Source organism: Bubalus bubalis, chromosome 12 (genome assembly GCF_019923935.1).
Source record: "Bubalus bubalis isolate 160015118507 breed Murrah chromosome 12, NDDB_SH_1, whole genome shotgun sequence".
Lineage (NCBI taxonomy): Eukaryota > Metazoa > Chordata > Mammalia > Artiodactyla > Bovidae > Bubalus > Bubalus bubalis.
The window spans coordinates 82,531,689-82,549,408 of record NC_059168.1 but is presented as its reverse complement, the minus strand read 5'-3'; the positions used below and the strand labels follow the sequence as shown (position 1 = coordinate 82,549,408).

Below are 17,720 nucleotides of genomic sequence, written 5' to 3'. Positions count from 1 at the left end.
AAAAAGTTGATTAGGATAAATACTAGAAGAGGAAATTCTCTGCAAGTGACCATTTGCCAATTATCATTATAGATCTCTAAAAAGAAACATGAGGGACTTCCCCAGTGGTCAGGTGGCTAAGACTCCACACTCCCAGGGCAGGGGGCCTGGGTTCGATCCCTGGTCGGGGAACTAGAGTCCATATGCTGCAACTAAGATCTGGTGCAGCTAGCTAAATCAATCCATCAATCAGTCAATCAGTCAATCAATAAATATTAAAAAGAAAAAAGGCCTGCTGGGCTGCTCCAATGATCACCCAGGTTTGCTGCCAGGTCCTGGAGGTCTGTGTGGCTGACACAGGATGTGCTTTGCACCAAGATGCACAGGCTTCTTATCAGAAATGACACCACAAATCATATCAACACTTTCATTCAAACCTAGTAATCTACCTAAGTTATCATTCCCACAGCTCAGAACTGCAGCGAGTACAAAGAGAAAATGTGAAAAGACTGTACAAACAGAAACAAGCTGAACTGACAACTGAGTGGAAGCAAAGCTTCGTGGAGAGTTATTATGTGTGGGCAACAAATTGAAACCACTTGGATCTCCATTTCCAAGATGATTCATCAGAAGTTTGTCATGTCTAATTCAAACTCAGCAGTGTGGTTTTTTGCAGGGAGAGATTCTGAAAAGACTCAAATAATGAGCCATTAGGTAGTCAATGGACAATGCAAACCTACTTAAAACATCCAGCTAACAGGCCCGTCCATGAAAAGTCAGGACTCCCAAAACGTAATACTGATGGCTGTTCACATAGCAGCTGAAATGATTCCTCAAATTAGTCACATGCCAACAAACAGTCACTGAGAAACTAGAGGGAGGTGATGTCCTGGGGATTCTGAATAGACGGGGACTCCTGCCCTCAACAGGATCATATGTGGAAAGAAGACGAGGTGCACTGGCTACCACAGCCTCAAGATCCGCTCTAGGGGAAGTCTGGAAGAGAGCCGTCAGAGACAGAAATTAACTTGTGGCTCAGCTGGTAAAGAATCTGCCTGCAACGTGGGAGACCTGGGTTCGATCCCTGGGTTGGGAAGATTCCCTGGAGAAGGGAAAGGCTACTCACTCCAGTATTCTGGCCTGGAGAATTCCATGGACAGAGGAGCCTGGTAGGCTACAGTCCATGGGGTCGCAAAGAGTCGGATATGACTGAGTGACTTTAACTTTACTTTTCAACTTAAAAAAAAAAAAAAAAAGATGTATTTACAATAATTAGAAAGGTAAGAAAGAGAATTAAAAAAAAAAATCATTTCAGGCAGCAGAGAAAGTTTCACACAGGCAGCTTTTTTAAGCTCAGACTTATCTGCTACTAGTGGGAAGAAGAGGTATTTCAGGCAGGAGAATTACATCTGCACAGACACGAAGGCATGGGAAAGGATGTCAAATTCAGAGAAATATACAGTCTGAACAGTCAGAACATAAACTTCAAATGAGCCAGTGTCGGGATCATGACTGGTGGGCTGAGGAAGAGCCACCAGTGCTCACTGAGTGGCTTCCCTGTCAAACACGGGAGTAGAGGTTTCAGCCAGCAGCCACTGCAAAGCGGGTAGCAACATCATGCTGGGGTGCAAGCCAGAGATCACTTGGGTCCAAAACACAGGGACACACTGCTTCTGAAACAAAGCTGCAGTGGCCGCACGACCAGACAATGGGCAGGTAAAGACTGGAATCAGGAGCTCCGGTGACTGAGGTCACTTTCTACCGGAGCGACCCTGAGCAAGTAACCCAATTTGTCTGAGTCTTAACTTCTGCAGAGGCTGCCACTTCTGCAAAATGAGGCTGCTCAGTGGATCAAATGGCAGAATGAATGTGAAAGGTACTAAGACAGCCTATGCCTTCCCAAGGTGAGTCTCATCCTTCTACCGTTCCCAGAGAGCGTCCCTAAACAAGCCCCACATACACCACTGCTGTGACCCCTCCTGACACCTTCCCGGCCTAGAGGAGACCTGAACGGGTCACAGTGAAGTCTGGTCACCGACTCCACTGCTATACTTTCCCTCTGGAGTGGGGCAACACTTCTGTGCCTCACATTTTATAAAGTAATACTTTCAATACTTCCTTAAATACTTGTGAAAAAACACTAGAGTACATAGGATGGCACAGGGACATTTCAACTTCTCTGTTATAGGTTCCATCCTTTTATCTGGAATGCTATCCTCCCCTCAGTCTTACTCGTGCTACGCTCATCCTTTTCTTTAGTCAAAGGTCACCCTCTTAACTCAGGCCTTTCCTGAGCCTGTTTTAAACTGTACTCCACTGCTTAACTTTCTTCTTTGCTTTTTGTTTGCAAAGCTCTTATCATAATCAAACAAAGGATATATTTACTTTTTGTTGTTGTTGATGGTGCCCCTCCCCAAACAGAATGTAAATATGAAAAGGGGAAGGGTTTTTTACACACTGTCCACTACCGTCTTCCCAGGACCTAGAACACTGCCTGGCACAAGCAGTCATCTGACGAATATTTCTGATAAACACACACACATTATCCAACTGCCTCCTATGTACTGAAGGATGACTCATTAATTTTCAATATTCTACCCCAGGGAACACCCATTTACTCCCCTTGACATTCCAGGTCCTGCAACGAGGAAACCAATGAATACAACACAGACACTGGCCTGAAACAGCTCGTTATCCAGTGAGATGAAAATAGGTAAATACAAAGTAACACAGTATAAAAGTCACGAGGTAAGGAAAGGGCAGTACAGGCACACAGAGGAGCATCCAGCACAGCTTGGGGGCACGACAGGATGGTGGCAGGTGGCAGGACCTGAGCACTAAGCAAAGGCACGCTGGCGAAACATTATGGGCAAAAGATTACAACGTGCTGAAGACAAGGAACAGAGAATACACGGGCTGTGTGAGAACTTTAAGCAGCTTGGTACAGCTGGAACAAAAGGAAAATGAAGGTGAGGAAACAGAGGCCAGACGACCTCGCTAGGGCCATGGGAAACCACTGAAGCACTGAAGTGGAGGAGAGGAAGCCCAGACCTCCATTCCGGAAAGGCTGCTCTGCCAGATGCCTGGAAAAAGATGCAGAAGCAACAGAAAGGAAGAGACGATGCTTGTTCCATTAAGTAAGTACACTGTTCCAGAAATTAACCTGCCACACTTTCACCTATATATAATCACTTCTTTCCCTCCATTTATAACATAGTAAGTCAATTCCTTATCTCAAACAAAAACATACCTGTGATATAAAAGCAAAACAAAGGAAAATTTCTAGAGTATAGGGGAAAAAAGTAGTACAAAGCAGCAGTAGCTATCAAAAAAAGAAATTCAAAATTTCCCAAATAAAGTAATACATGAACTAGCCTAAAAAAGACAGTCCTTTTCTTGGCCCAAACTTCATCCTAATATACCCATTTCTGAAAACAATACCCACTCTTAATGATGATGCCCTTGGGAGAGTAACCTGTGTGGCAGCGAGTTTGCTCATTCCCCTTTCTCTTTCTAAATAAAAACTGATGAATCAAAGCCACAGATTCTGCCATGAACAGAATGTTTTCATATACTTACAGGCTCTTAGATATGTTTTGGATGGCCAAGGCATCCAAATTCTTTCTCTGCAGTCTGCTCTGGGTCAGAGGAAGAATCCTGCCTCAATAGACACTGAGCCTTGAATTTGTACACAGAGTGGATTTGAAAGTCTAATCTATTTGCTTATCTATTCTCAAAGTGGTAATTCTCTTAAAATACCCAGTATAAAAAGGAGATAATTTCTGAATGCTGATGCTTAAAGCTGGTGCAGACAAGTAAACCTAGAGGCCTTCCATTTTCTAGCAGCACCTGAAACACTTTTGGGTCCAGAAAAGAAGGCAATGTAACTTGAGGTCAAGCTTAGGTGCGCTCATTCAGAAATTAACAATAAATTTAATAAAAGGTGTCAGAACCATGGGAGTAAGTAGGCATAGTATGTCTCAACATTTCACCTGCACAATTACTACTCTCATACCTCTCTGGCTTAAAAATAAATAAAAGTGCAGTGCTGTTCAAAGAACAACACTGCATACTGTCCTAAATCAGAGCCATCTTCCTCTTGAGAAAGTAGTTACAAAGCCAGTTCTCCGTTTCTCCTCTACTACTTCAGCCTTTCCTAAGAATGCTGTAAAATAAAATAAATGACAGAGAAGTTAGGGGTGAATCAACATTCACTTTCGGAGAAGGCGATGGCACCCCACTTCAGTACTCTTGCCTGGAAAATCCCATGGATGGAGGAGCCTGGTGGGCTGCAGTCCATGGGGGTCACTGAGAGTCGGACATGACTGAACGACTTCATTTTCACTTTTCACTTTCATGCATTGGAGAAGGCAATGGCAACCACTCCAGTGTTCTTGCCTGGAGAATCCCAGGGACGGGGGAGCCTGGTAGGCTGCCGTCTACAGGGTCGCACAGAGTCGGACACGACTGAAGCGACTTAGCAGCAGCAGCAGCAACACTCACCTTACATACTAGAACCTCTGCCTCTTATTAATGCATGGAAAAGCAACTCCATCTAACACAGCCACTGTGAATGCATTCTGAATGCAAAGTGCTTCAGTCCCTCCAAAGAGGTAAATACATGTTTTAACTATTTTAGAAAAGCTTTACCATTTCTCATTAATAAAGTGGAAACTGAGGACTCACCCTGTAAAGAGGATGGCATTTGTCCCTGAAACATGGAGCCAACTGGGCATAGATCTGGAGGCTATAATAATAGGCTGCCAATTGGAGAGAGAGAGCCGAGTGGGACTGCTTTTCAAAGCACTTGTTAGCATCTAACACCTACAAGGGAGAACAAAAGAAAGAGCTCAGCTGAAAGGAAATTGGCACAACCATCATAAACCATTACATTTTTAGTCCTTACTGTAGAATTTTGGTTCAAAGTTTCTATCAAATTGACTCAAGCTCATCTTAACATGACTACATTAAAATTCAGACAGATTATAAAGGCAGATCCTATGCATGTGAAAGCAGATTTTAAAATCAAGATTTCAGATAACATTGTAGACTTTACTCTTGAGATACTGACCACAGATTTTAAAATCAAGATTTCAGCTAACATTGTAGACTTTACTCTTGAGATACTGACCACAGCCCTTCCATTATGCAGAGGCACAACCAGAAGGAAATGACACATGCAATAACAATTCACTGGTGAAAATCCCCAGTAGAGACTTTCAGTTTATTCATTTTTTAAGTCCTTTTTCTCTTGGTTAAGGGTAAACTTACCTCTGGTAAGGCCAGGAGATAAGCAAGAGCCAAGGTCATATCATTTGGTAAAGCGTCACTTGCTAGCTGTAAGAGAACTGAATGCAGGGGGAAAAAAAATTCATTATTTTCTTTGAGGATCCATGTGACAGTCATGGTTACTAAGTGTCACGATTTTAGTCCTTCATGATTTCAACTGTAATTATCTTCAGAGAACTTTTTAAGATGCTTTATGAGAAAGTCTATTCAGCACCATCGAAGTACAGATTATATGAAACTACGTTAAATGGTAGTCTTGCCTTAACTCAGACACACTATGCCGTCTGCTACTTACATGTGTGAATACTGTTAGTGCAGCTACAAAGTCTAAGTGCAAACAGATCAGTGAGGGTGTCACTTCCAGCTAAGCTTCCGGTTTTAGAGACCCAGGCCATGCTATACAATTCTGGATATCAATGACAGCTACTGTGGAAGATGACCGCGTGAGCACTCATGGTCAGAAAAACAACAGATCTGTGAGAGCAGACTTAGGTAACTCTCTTGATTACCACAGTCCTGACAATATGGCTGGGTTCTTTCTCTGCACCACACTCCACGAAAAGAAAAACAAGTTTCATGCTTTGATTATATAACATCTTAAAAATATCCCGACCGTTACAACTTTTATAAAACTTCTGTATATAAGCAACAACCTATCAATGCCATGGATTTATTACAAGAGAGAACACTGCGAGTAACACCTGTGTTTATATCCATTTTGTATTAACAGGGAGGCATTCATTTAGGACCTTAAGTGGCCAATACAGTCAGTCACTGTCATCACAGTGGAGACTTTCTTTATAGAGAACACAGACTCTCCTGATCTTCACTAATGATGGTAAACAGCATCTAAATAATTCAAAGTAAGTAATATTTCACTTTGTAAATATACCATATAATTTTATGGTGTATTAGAGGAAGCTGAAAGTTGCTCAGCCATGTCCGACTCTTTGCAACCCCATGGACTATACAGTTCTTCAGGCCAGAATACTGGAGTGGGTAGCCTTTCCCTTCTCCAGGGGATCTTCCCAACTCAGGGATTGAACCCTGGTCTCCTGCATTGCAGGTGGATTCTTTACCAGCTGAGCCTAGATGAGCCAGCTCGAAGCGGGTGGAGCGTCAGAAGTGACCTAAAACTCCATGTCCTGTGCCTGACTCATCTACAAGGGAACTAGGCTTCTTGCACAGCACCTCTAGTAAAAGAATCTGAGTTCTCTAGACACTCATTTCCTCTACAATTACAACCTCCAATCTCATCTAGCTTTTTTCCACTCCATTTTTACTTCCTTCAGATATTTCCCTTCCTTATGTACAAAAGAGGACAGTTTTCAAACCACCCCTTTTCTGGCTTTTAGAATCTAAACCTACTCATCAAAACCAGCCCTGTCTCGAATGGCTCAGGAGCCCTTATTCCAGGTGAATGGCCGATCCCCCAGCTAATGGAGGACCGTCCCTCTCAGAGTTGTGTTTGACGCTAGTCTGAGCCCTGCCTGGGAAAACCATCCAGTCCCATTACTGACTTCCAGTCAGATCTTTTTTTCTTTGTTTCTTTCCTTGTTTTCTTTTTGTTTTTAATCCTATCATCAACTCAGTCTTACACTCCATTTAATATGCATTTGGCGATTTCCAAAAATCAAAGCACCTTCAAGGGATGAAAAAATATGCTACCCCTGAAGATATTCCTAAGCATATGCTCCAGATCCTGAAGGAAATTCCAAAAGGAAAACAACCCAACAAAAAACAAAAACAACAAAGAACAGTAATGATGACGTGGCTGAAATAAAGCAGAGTTCCCTTGAGAGACCTTTGTGAGGGAAAAACTAGATTGAAAATATAAGTTTCAATAGGTTTATTTTTCAAATAGTTATATTATTTCACAGGTACAACTTAAAAGATGGTCACCAGTGTTTCTTGAACATATATCATTGAATACAAAGCTTTTAGCAGGCAAAAGAGAAAAGAAATAATTAATTTCCATGAGCTAAAAGTAATGACAAAAATCACCCTCAGAGGAGTCCAAAGAATCATTGTTATTTTTACAAATAGTGAAAATAATCATTTTAAAATACATATATTTGCTCCAAGTGAATAATAACCGCAAAGGCTTCATTTCATATAAACAACTCTTATGTCTGACTCTTGTGACCCCATGGACTGTAGCCTGCCAGGCTCCTCTGTCCATGGAATTCTCCAGCAAAGAGTGCTGCAGTGGGTTGCCATTTCCTTCTCCAGGAGATCTTCCCAACCCAGGGATCGAACCCGGGTCTCGTGCATCACAGGCAGATTCTTTACTGAATGAGCCACCAGGGAAGCCCCATATTCACAACAGTATTCATCAATTTTAAAACTTTTCTGCAATTTATAATGCACTGACATTTGAGGGGGAAGAGTCTTGTCAATCTGGGCTACTGGCAAACTAGTCAGTTGCCAAGTAAAGCAAACAGCTTCCCTGCGGGCACACCACTGATGTGCAAACCAACCAGCTCGGAGCCAGTTCTCTGAACCAGCCCCTTTCTCTGGCTTCTGCATTCCAGGCACAATATCACCTCTGCCCTGATCACCCCAGGGCCAAGTGCTAGATAGCAGAGATCACCCCATAGCCCAGAGTCCACCAAAGTTACCCAAACTGTTCATCTCAAGCCTGCTCAAGCATGCCTACCAGACCTCGCCTGTTATTTCCCATGAAAACCCATACTCTGCCCCCTTCATACCTTCTGCCTCCCTCTCCCTCTCTCTCTGCCCTGAGGTAAAGACACACTGAGAAGGCAGCTGTGTGTTAGCCAGGAAGATAACTCACCAGAACCCAACCACACTGGCATCTGATTTCCAGTCTCCAAACTGTGAGACTGGGAATTTTTGCTGTTTAAGCCACCTGGTCTATAGTATTCTGTCCTATCAGCCCAAGCTGACTAACGCAGACAGAAAACGAGACATACAAAATAAGATATCTCTCTCTGTCGGTATGTATCAGGCTATCGACAATCTTATGCTATTACAAGCAATGAACATGTGCCGTATTTTCCATGTGTGAGAATTCATGGAATAACTTCCTAGAAGCGGAATCACTAGGTCAAATAATCCCACAACTATAATTTTTATAGCTATCGCCAAATTGCCATGTGTTTTTCAAATTCTCACTTTAAGCCAAGTCCTTGTTGCAGCATCTCCACCAGGACGGCCGTTTAGCTGGCATATCTCATCCACCTGAATGCCCATTTGGCCCATTTCTCAAGAGGTCTCCTGACATCTACTTCAACCACAGAAGATGAAGATCGCTTAAGTTGAGGGTGAGTCCAAAGTCCTCTCCACAGGGTAAGCTTCATTGATATGAGTTGACTCCTCAGAATTAATCCTAAGAGAAAGGTACCCTGGCTTTCTGTTTCATCTTTCCGGGGAATTGATGACTCAGACTTTTGCCCCACTCTCATCAGATGAACTCCAGTGAAATCCAGAATACTACATCTGATTTAAATTCTTCTGGGATTGGGTTCTCTTACTTGTACAGCCCTCCTGCAGATGAAAACTATGTACTCTGGATAAAGCATGAAAAACAGGTATCTTAAGGCACTGGTGAGGCACTCAAAGCAGACAGAAAGTAGAGGGCAGATGCCACTTGGAAAATGAAATGACACCTGTGAGTTTCCCATCTTTACAGCTTCAATCCTAAGGGCAAGCTTCTGTCTGTTCCTTGCCAGGCAGGTAAAATTCAGATGGAGAACTTGAAGTCTTAAAGAACCACAGCCCAGAAAAACCACAACAGCCAACAAAACAGGTCTGATAGTTTCTTAAAAAACTTTGGCTCATCAACTCCACCCTTAGATAGTTACCCTAGAGAAATAAAAACAAAGGTCCGTAAAAACACAGGTTCACAAAAACTGCTGAGTTCACAGCAGCTTTTTCATAACAACCCTCAGTTGGAAAAAGCTCCCATGTCCCTCTCCAGGAGAAGGGGTAAACTGTGGTATATTCATACAGTGGAATACCTTTCAGTTATTAAAAAAATAAGAAAGAAAGAATAGAAAAAAAAACCTACTGATAGAAGCAGATAAATCTCGTTTCACATAAAAGAATATATCCCACTGAATGAATTCTAGAGCAGTCAAAACTCGTCTACAGCAGGGGAAAAACTGAACATTTGTCAGTTCCGATTGGGAGTGTGGGGTGGGTGTTTTCAGGAAAGAGGCATCGACTTTCTGGGGTGACAGTAAAGTTCTGCATCTTGAAAGGAGTCAGGGTCACACAGGTGCTGTGCTTGTCAAAACTCACAGTCTTATGTCTACACTTAGGATTTTTGCATTTCTTTGTTTGTAAATGAAAAAAAAAATAATAAAACTGTTGTAAAATAAAAAAGTAAGAAATATTGACTGTAGTTAAAGATACGCACAGTGCATGTCAAGAGGCAACGAGTAACGATGCCCACAACTCTGAAATGTGTCAGAGAAAGAAGCTGTATTTGGTGGGAGGACTAGAGCAAGTGTAGTAAAATAATTGTTGAAATCCAGGTGGAGAGTATATGGGAGGTTCACTGTAGAAGTTTCTTGACTTTTCTATGCATTTGAAAATTTCCTTAATAAAATATTTACGGAAGAAAAGGGGAAAAAATATTTCTGAAAACAGGGTCAAATGCTCAAGCTCCCCAACAGTTATTTCCCAAACGGGGTTCCGTGTGGACAAGTATACATGTGCCTCCTCTCTAGCACTCAGGCAGCTGAGTTTCCAGCCACACAAAGCCTGTGGCCTCCCTGCTGCTCCAAGACGGGAAAGGCTACCATCACCCGTGTCAGGCACACCAGCATCTCCTACGTCCCCAGGTTGAAAGGAAAGGGATCATGTCTCTTCCCTGATGCTTAACACAACTGTCAAAGTCACTTTGTGACATCTTTTTTCTCCCACAGCCAGATCACGGCTCATTAATCCCTACAACCCAAGTGCTGACCCAGAACCCCTCCTCACTAACAACTGAATTATTGAAGGAAACCAACTTGGTGGGGGGCTTGGGGGAAGATGAGAGGGGAGAGACGGGAGGAGGGGAAAGGGGAGACACGTCATAACTGCCCACACTTGACCCCATCCCAACTTTCTCAGCAGCCCTCACTGAGGCGCAATTCAAACCCCCACATATAGGAAGCTTCTCAGACCTTGAATCTGTGAGCCACGTAAAGCTACATATGACAAAATTATCAAGGAGGATCTGAAGTAGTCCAGAAACCACAGGGTTTCAATCGGATGGGATCCACCAGATATCTTGCTGGCTGTAGACTATATTGCAGTGATTTTTCATTACCATTTAAAATACATGTATTTATTTTTAAAAATATAATAATAAAGATCTGTCCTACATTTAGCACTGTGTATGAATTTAATTTGCAATGCTTATTTTCTAACCTTGCAGAAAATACACTGCATTTTCTAGACAAGTAATACTTGTCTAGAAATCAGATGAAATCTATGCCTAAGCCTCCAAGCACTAATTCTCTGCAAAATAAGTGCCTCTGGAAAGCACTCTATGATAAATTTAATTCCAGAACGGAATTCACAGAGGAAAGCTGCCCATATTATTGATTTAGAAATCATTAGCCATTAAATCATTCATTTAGCTAAATAAATAATGATCAATTTTCTTCAGCTAGTCTCCATAAAAAACCTTTTCATCAACTTTATTAAAAAATTCTGAAAAGTCAGATCGTGTTGGGAAGTATAATTTGTATCATGACCTACTTCTGAACCAAAGTCAGGAGTCACATTTCTGTAATTTTTAATTTAGGTCATTTAACCTATATCATTCATCAAATCTGTTGAGTTTCTAACAAATATTTGACACTATAAAATAGCTAATGATATCTGTCTCAAATATATTAGCATCCTCAAGAGAAACCAAACGTGATCATTTTGTAATAACATACGGAAATATCAAATCATGATGCTATATACCAGGAACTAACAATTTTGTAGGTCAATTACACTCCAGAAACAAACTCACAGAAAAGGAGATTAGATTTGTGGTTACCAGAGGCAGGGGGTAGGGGAAGGTAGAATTAGATGAAAGTAGTCAAAAGGTATCACCAACTTTGAGTTATGATTGAATGTTACACTCCAGGTGCAAGGGCAGTAGGTGGCTCAGGGGCCAATGCCTCAGTGAATGATGTACACATGGTGAGAAAGGGAACAGGAGGGGATCCCCGACTTATCACTGTGCTACCCCCCAATCCATACAGCTCCTCCACAAAAATCTCTATTTGCTTCATGCTTCCAGATCATTCTGAGGCCTAATCATTTAGTTACCAGCTACCACAAAGATGGTCAGGTACTTTAAGAACACCATGAAAGAGGGAGGCCAAATAATCTGGAAAGTTGTGCCCCCACCAGGACCTTATTCTCAAGTACTCTCCACCTTCCTCCAAAAACAGCTCTGGAAAACAGCAGAAGCTTTAATAAACTGAGAAATCAGTGTGACAGAGTCTCTCCAAGCACACAGCCATCTTTCAAACCTTTAGCACGTGGTTCCATTTTCTTGCCTTTTTTTATAAGAGAGGTATGCAAATACACACACACACACACACACACACACACATATATGTCATAAGCTAAATCATAAATTAACATATTCTTGACTGGAGATGTATTAATATATCTTTTGTTACCCCAATGTTTGGAGAAGGGAAAGGCTACCCACTCCAGTATTCTGGCCTAGAGAATTCCATGGACAGTCCATGGGGTCGTAAAGAGTCGGACATGATTGAGCCACTTTCACTTCACTTTCAGACTTGGAGAAGGCAATGGCACCCAACCCCAGTACTCTTGCCTGGAAAATCCCATGGACGGAGGAGCCTGGAAAGCTGCGGTCCATGGGGTCGCTGACGGTCGGTCACGACTGAGCGACTTCACTTTCACTTTACCCCAATGTTATTGACCAGAGTGTTTCAGTATTCACTTACACAGCAAATTGCTGGTCACAGGCCTTAGGTTCTGCAAAAATCCTCTAACTGATAATGTGTTAAGATATTACTTAAGTCAATGTTTCCAAATTCCTGGTTATTAATTCAGTCCTTTACTACACCAATTAACAGATGATATTTCCATGTCTAACCAGTATTTTCTTAGGGTCTTAGATTTTATCTGTATAAGCTATTCCAACAATCAATCATAATTTAATCCATTAGTAATGTATTAACAATATTTGTAAAGAAAAGAAAGAAGAAATAATTAAAAGGGGAAACAGCAATGCAACTATACTCTTATAATTCAATATCACTTATAAGATGTGTCATGATTTAGCAATAGCTTCTTGGAGGCAAAAAAGAAACATGAACGTACCTGTGAATTAGTGTTCAACTGTGACTTGAACACTAATTTCAGAAAAGCAAGGAAGAACTTAAAGAGTCTCTTGATGAAGGTGAAACAGGAAAGTAAAAAAGCTGGCTGAAAACTCAACATTCAAAAAATTAAGCTCATGGCATCTGGTCCCCTCACTTCATGGCAAATAGAAGGGGAAAAAGTAGAAACAGTGACAGACTTTATTTTCTTGGGCTCCAAAGTCTCTGCGGATGGTAACTGCAGCCATGAAATTAAAAGATGCTTGCTCTTTGGAAGGAAAACTATGGCAAACCTAGACAGCATATTAAAAAGCAGAGATAGCTGACAAAGGTCTGTCTAGTCAAAGCTATGGTTTTTCCAGTAGTGATGTACGGATGTAAGAGTTGGACCATAAAGAAGGCTGAGTGCTGAAGAATTGATGCTTTCAAACTGTGGCATTGGAGAAGATTCTTGAGAGCCCCTGAATAGCAAGGAGATCAAACCAGCCAATCCTAAAGGAAATCAACTGTGAATATTCACTGGAAGAACTGATGCTGAAGCTCCAATACTTAGGCTACCTGATGCAAAGAGCTGACTCATTGTAAAAGACCCTAATGCTGGGAAAGATTGAGGGCAGGAGGAAAAGAAGCCAAGAAAGGATGAGATGGTTGGATGGCTTCACCATCTCAATGGACATGGGTTTGAGCAAACTCAAAATACGCAGACTTAACGCAAAGAGTTGGACTTGAGACTTAACGACTGAACAAGGCCGAGAAACTATAGATCATGATATGCATCTCATAACTGAAGAAAAACGGTAACTTTGTTAAAACCTCCAGTATCCCAGGCTCTGCAGAGGATTTGCTTCCTCTCTTTACAACTGCATATAAATAATGATTGAAAGAAGGATGATCTAAAAATAAGTTACAATATCAGGTTTCTAGGAACATGGCAGTTCTATTTCCTAAATACATTTTTTCCAAGTTTTACTCCACACTGCAATGTGTTCCATTAAAACACAGCATCATTCAGGCTCATTAGCAGTTATAGGCTATATGGAAGTGCAAGTCCTGGACAAGACTGCCAAGAAAACTGTTTTTCTCTTCTTTACTCCTTACAGATACCTAGAATATAGACAAGATAGCTGGAGCCCCAGTTGTCTTTAAGTCCTGAAGTACCTACTAAGGCTGAAAAAGCAGAGAGGGAAAATTGAAAAATAAAAATAGTCAAGGCAATTACCCTGGAACCTTGAAAAGAAGTAAGGAGGTTAAAGAAGAAAAAAGTACAAATGGCAAGTGGTCTTTGGTCAACTGCATACATTTTCATTCTTTTCAAAAAATTTCACATGGAACAATATGGCACCATCTAGAAAATTCTTAAGACGAAATTCATATCTATAGTCCACGAAACAGGTACATAAGCATTCTTGATTAACCCATAAAACCAGGAAAGAAAGTAGTATCTATTGAGCTCATTATTCTATATCATTCCCTGTAAGAATCACTTTACATGATTAGCACCCTAAACAGGAATTGTATCTCATTTATCCTTTTAAATCTTCAATATTACAAGTATCCAGAAAATAGTAGGTACTCAATAAATGATTTAAATCAATGAATAAATAAATGTATGAATGATGATGTCAAGTTAAGATATTCAAAATTACTGAAAATGTTACTGGTTTTCCTAACTCTCATTCATTCATACAGTCTCACCTATTATTCTGAGTTACACACTGTTGGGGAACTAGAACCTTTCATACCTTCTGTTGTTGGAAATACTTCTTCTCCTTCGGTTTTAGTTTCTGCCAGTTTCCCAGTTCTCAGTAACACTTCTGCAAAGCTTTCTACCGGGATATGCTGATAGGTGTCATAGGTCACTTCAGACTAGACAAGAGAAGCAGTGACATCATTTGATGGGATGGCTTTTTCTCTATGAAGACATTCTTAGAAAAGATAATGATAGGATTTTTATCCTCTTATAACTTGAATTATAGCTTCTCATTTACTAAAGCATATTATTCCACGTAAAATTGTAAAAAAGATTTTATTTTAGTCTCATAACACGTAACGAATCACATAAAACCAATGCAAAACATGAGTACGAACAAAAGAAGTACATCTTCCAAAAAAACTGCATATTTTGTTTGTAGTAAAATGCTCGCAGCCACCATGATAGTTAAATCTATGTTCTTAGGCACACTGCCCTTACCTCTACAACAAAGGGACTGGAGATGACAGATTCATAAAACGGATGACAGCCTTGTTTTTCTAGGCCTTCATTGGCTCTGGTTCCAATTTGATAAACACCACCAAATTCTTGACCCTAAACAGAACAAAGTGACGATCACTGGATAAAGGAAAGAGAGCTGGGAGGGGAGGTGGAGGAGGAAAGGAAGGAAGAAAGAACAAACAGGTTTCAGGAGAAACGGATCAACGTGTGCTGTGCAAGCCGAACAGAGAGTGTCAGAGCGACAGTGAAACCCAGCGGAGAATAGTAAGAATCATCACCACGTTCTAAGAGCAGCGCTTCAGCCTCAGCCCGGAGTGCTTTTTGATTCTTCTGGTCACTTTGACATCACTGAATCAGAAACACTGAAGCAATCGGTGTCACACACATGGCCAGTTTTCTATACAACAGTCCGGATAACCTTTCTAAAAACTCTCTGTATATGCTGTTCCCTTGCTCCAAAAAACCTTTAGTAGCTCTGAATAATGCAGTCAGCAATATCAAATCTAAACTACACAGAATAACATTCAAATTCACTAAATGCTAATTACCATTAAAGGCTAACACTCCATGCAACTACTTTGTCCACTCTACTGGCCTCTATGCCTCCCTCCCGTTACAAGGCTAATGGTCCATGCCGACTGCCCACCTCTCCTCCCAGGCCTGCCACAGACCACACCTGCTGAAACCACAGCAGCTGGAGGCAAGGTAAGACTGGGCTCCCTTCACCAGCCCCACCGCCCCCACAACGACAACCCACACGGACATCTTTATTAGACTGCTCTTCAGTACCCTTCATTAGCAGTATTTTAGTATCCCTACTATGGTTAATTATCTTTATGCTTTGCTCTCCTCAAACAGACTGTAAAGCCCCTTATTGGAAGAGCCAAGAAGAAGACATTCACCCAATCCTCCAAGTTCATGGAGCACTTGCTTAGGGCAAGCACAGCCTAGGAAACAATCTGCTAGGAAACAAGCTGCTGCTGCAAATGATGTTAAAAATAGTTTCTTCAGAGAAAACTATATACTAGGCACAGTGCTAACCACTTTATCTAAGACTTTGCTGTTGTTCATTAGCTCAGTCATGTCCGCCTCTTTGCAACCCCATGGGCTGTAGAATGCCAAGCTTCCCTGTCCTTCACTATCTCCCGGAGCATACTTAAACTCATGTCCATCAAGTGAGTGATGCCATCCAACCATCTCATCCTCTGTAGACTCCTTCTCCTCCTGTCTTCAATCTTTTCCAGCATCATGATCTTTTCTAATGAGCTGGCTCTTCACATCAGGTGGCCGAAGTATTGGAGCTTCAGCATCAGTCCTTCCAAAGAATATTCAGGACTGATTTCCTTTAGGTTTGACTGGTATGGTCTCCTTGCAGTCCAAGGGACTCTCAAGAGTTTTCTCCAACACCACAGTTCAAAAGCATTAATTCTTCAGCACTCAGCCTGCTTTATTTAATGGTCCAACTCTAAGACATGAACTTTCAAAAAGCCCCAACAGGTGAGACAGAAAATAACCCTAATCAAAATCCAGTGTGATGCATGCAGCGATGAGATGCACAGACTTCACCCAAAGTCAAGCCCACAGCCCATCAGTAAGTGGTTTCTTCTGGGTGATTATCCTCCATTCTCTCTCCTGTATATCCCACATTCAGACCATCAGCAGGTCCACAAAGTACACCCTCAAACCAAAGACTTCTCATGTCCTTCATGGCTACCCTAATCTAAGCCATCAACAACTCTCAGCTGGACTCCTGGAAGAGAGAAGCATCTTTTTGCTTCACTACTGACGACTCTCTGCACAACAGTTAAACATATGTATTAAAAGTAACCGTGGATCACATGACTGCATTGTCTGAATTTTCAAACAAGGCTGTGTTGCTGAGAAGCAGATCTGTAGTTCTCTTCACCATCTATGGAAGGCTTTACATGGTGGGTCTCTTCATCATCTCTCCAACCATTCATTTCCAACCATCTTCCCACTCATCATGCTGCGCTCCCTTACCTTGGCCCCCTTCTACAAAGACATCAGGCTATTTCTTCAAAATGTACTTGTCTGCTTGGCTCACTCAGCTTTCTGCTCAGAGTGATTCCTTTTCTGAGAAACTAACCCCCCTGCTGCAATCAGAACTTCACTCCTCCAGAATCACTCACTATTCCACTACCTTGCTTAAGTTCTCTGCACAGTACTCATCACCACCTGCCATCTCATTATCATACAAATATTTTATCTGTTGGTTTCTTTTTTGCCCCCACTGAGACACAGGGGACTCAAAGGAAGGAAATCAGACTGAAGGGTTTCCCCACTCTATTTCCAGTGATAAGCACAACATCTGACACGTGGAAAATGCCTGGTAAGTATTTGCAGAATGAATGAATGAGATACTCAAGTGTTTGGGGTACCTTTATAAAAAGGCCCATGCTTCCTTTTCCTGTTAGTTTCCTAGTATGTGGCTAAAGGACGGAAAGCAGCATGACGATGCAGGGAAGACAGGAGGGACACAGTGGGCTAAGAAGTCACAGAAAGCAACCTCAATGCTCGTCCTGACCTCTACTTGCAGAAACACGAAAGAATCGGTTAAAACATTCCCTTTACCTAGAGGCCCCACTGAAGACTGAATGTTTGGGCCCCACCCCCACTCCAAACTCATGTTGAAATCCTAACCCCTGTGTAATAGTGTTAAGAGGTGGGGCCTTTGATAAGTGATTAAGTCATGATGGCAGAGCTGGAAAATGAGATTAGTGCCTTTATTAAAAAAAGAGATTCCAGAAAAGTCCCTCACCCCCCTTCTACCATGTGAGGACACAGCAAACAGAAGGCATTCTATGAACCAGGAAGCAGGCCTGCATCAAACACTAAATTCTCCAGGGCCTTGACCTTGGACTTCCCAGTTTCCAGCACTGTGAGAAATAAACTGTCTGTTGTTTAAG

The 17,720-nt window shown here is 41.7% G+C and overlaps 1 protein-coding gene across 3 annotated transcripts in view; it reads right to left on the bottom strand.

Annotated features, from left to right (window-relative positions):
- NBAS (NBAS subunit of NRZ tethering complex) overlaps window positions 1-17,720 on the bottom strand; it is a 331,354-nt gene that overhangs the window by 116,899 nt on the left and 196,735 nt on the right. For all 3 annotated transcript variants that reach the window (XM_044926228.2, XM_025261541.3, XM_044926229.2), the window contains exons 37-40: window positions 14,773-14,886; window positions 14,324-14,447; window positions 5,251-5,327; window positions 4,666-4,803 (exon numbers count right to left, since the gene is read on the bottom strand). In XM_044926228.2, the coding sequence (XP_044782163.2) occupies window positions 4,666-4,803; window positions 5,251-5,327; window positions 14,324-14,447; window positions 14,773-14,886 (453 nt within the window). The remainder of the gene's footprint in view (window positions 1-4,665; window positions 4,804-5,250; window positions 5,328-14,323; window positions 14,448-14,772; window positions 14,887-17,720) is intronic.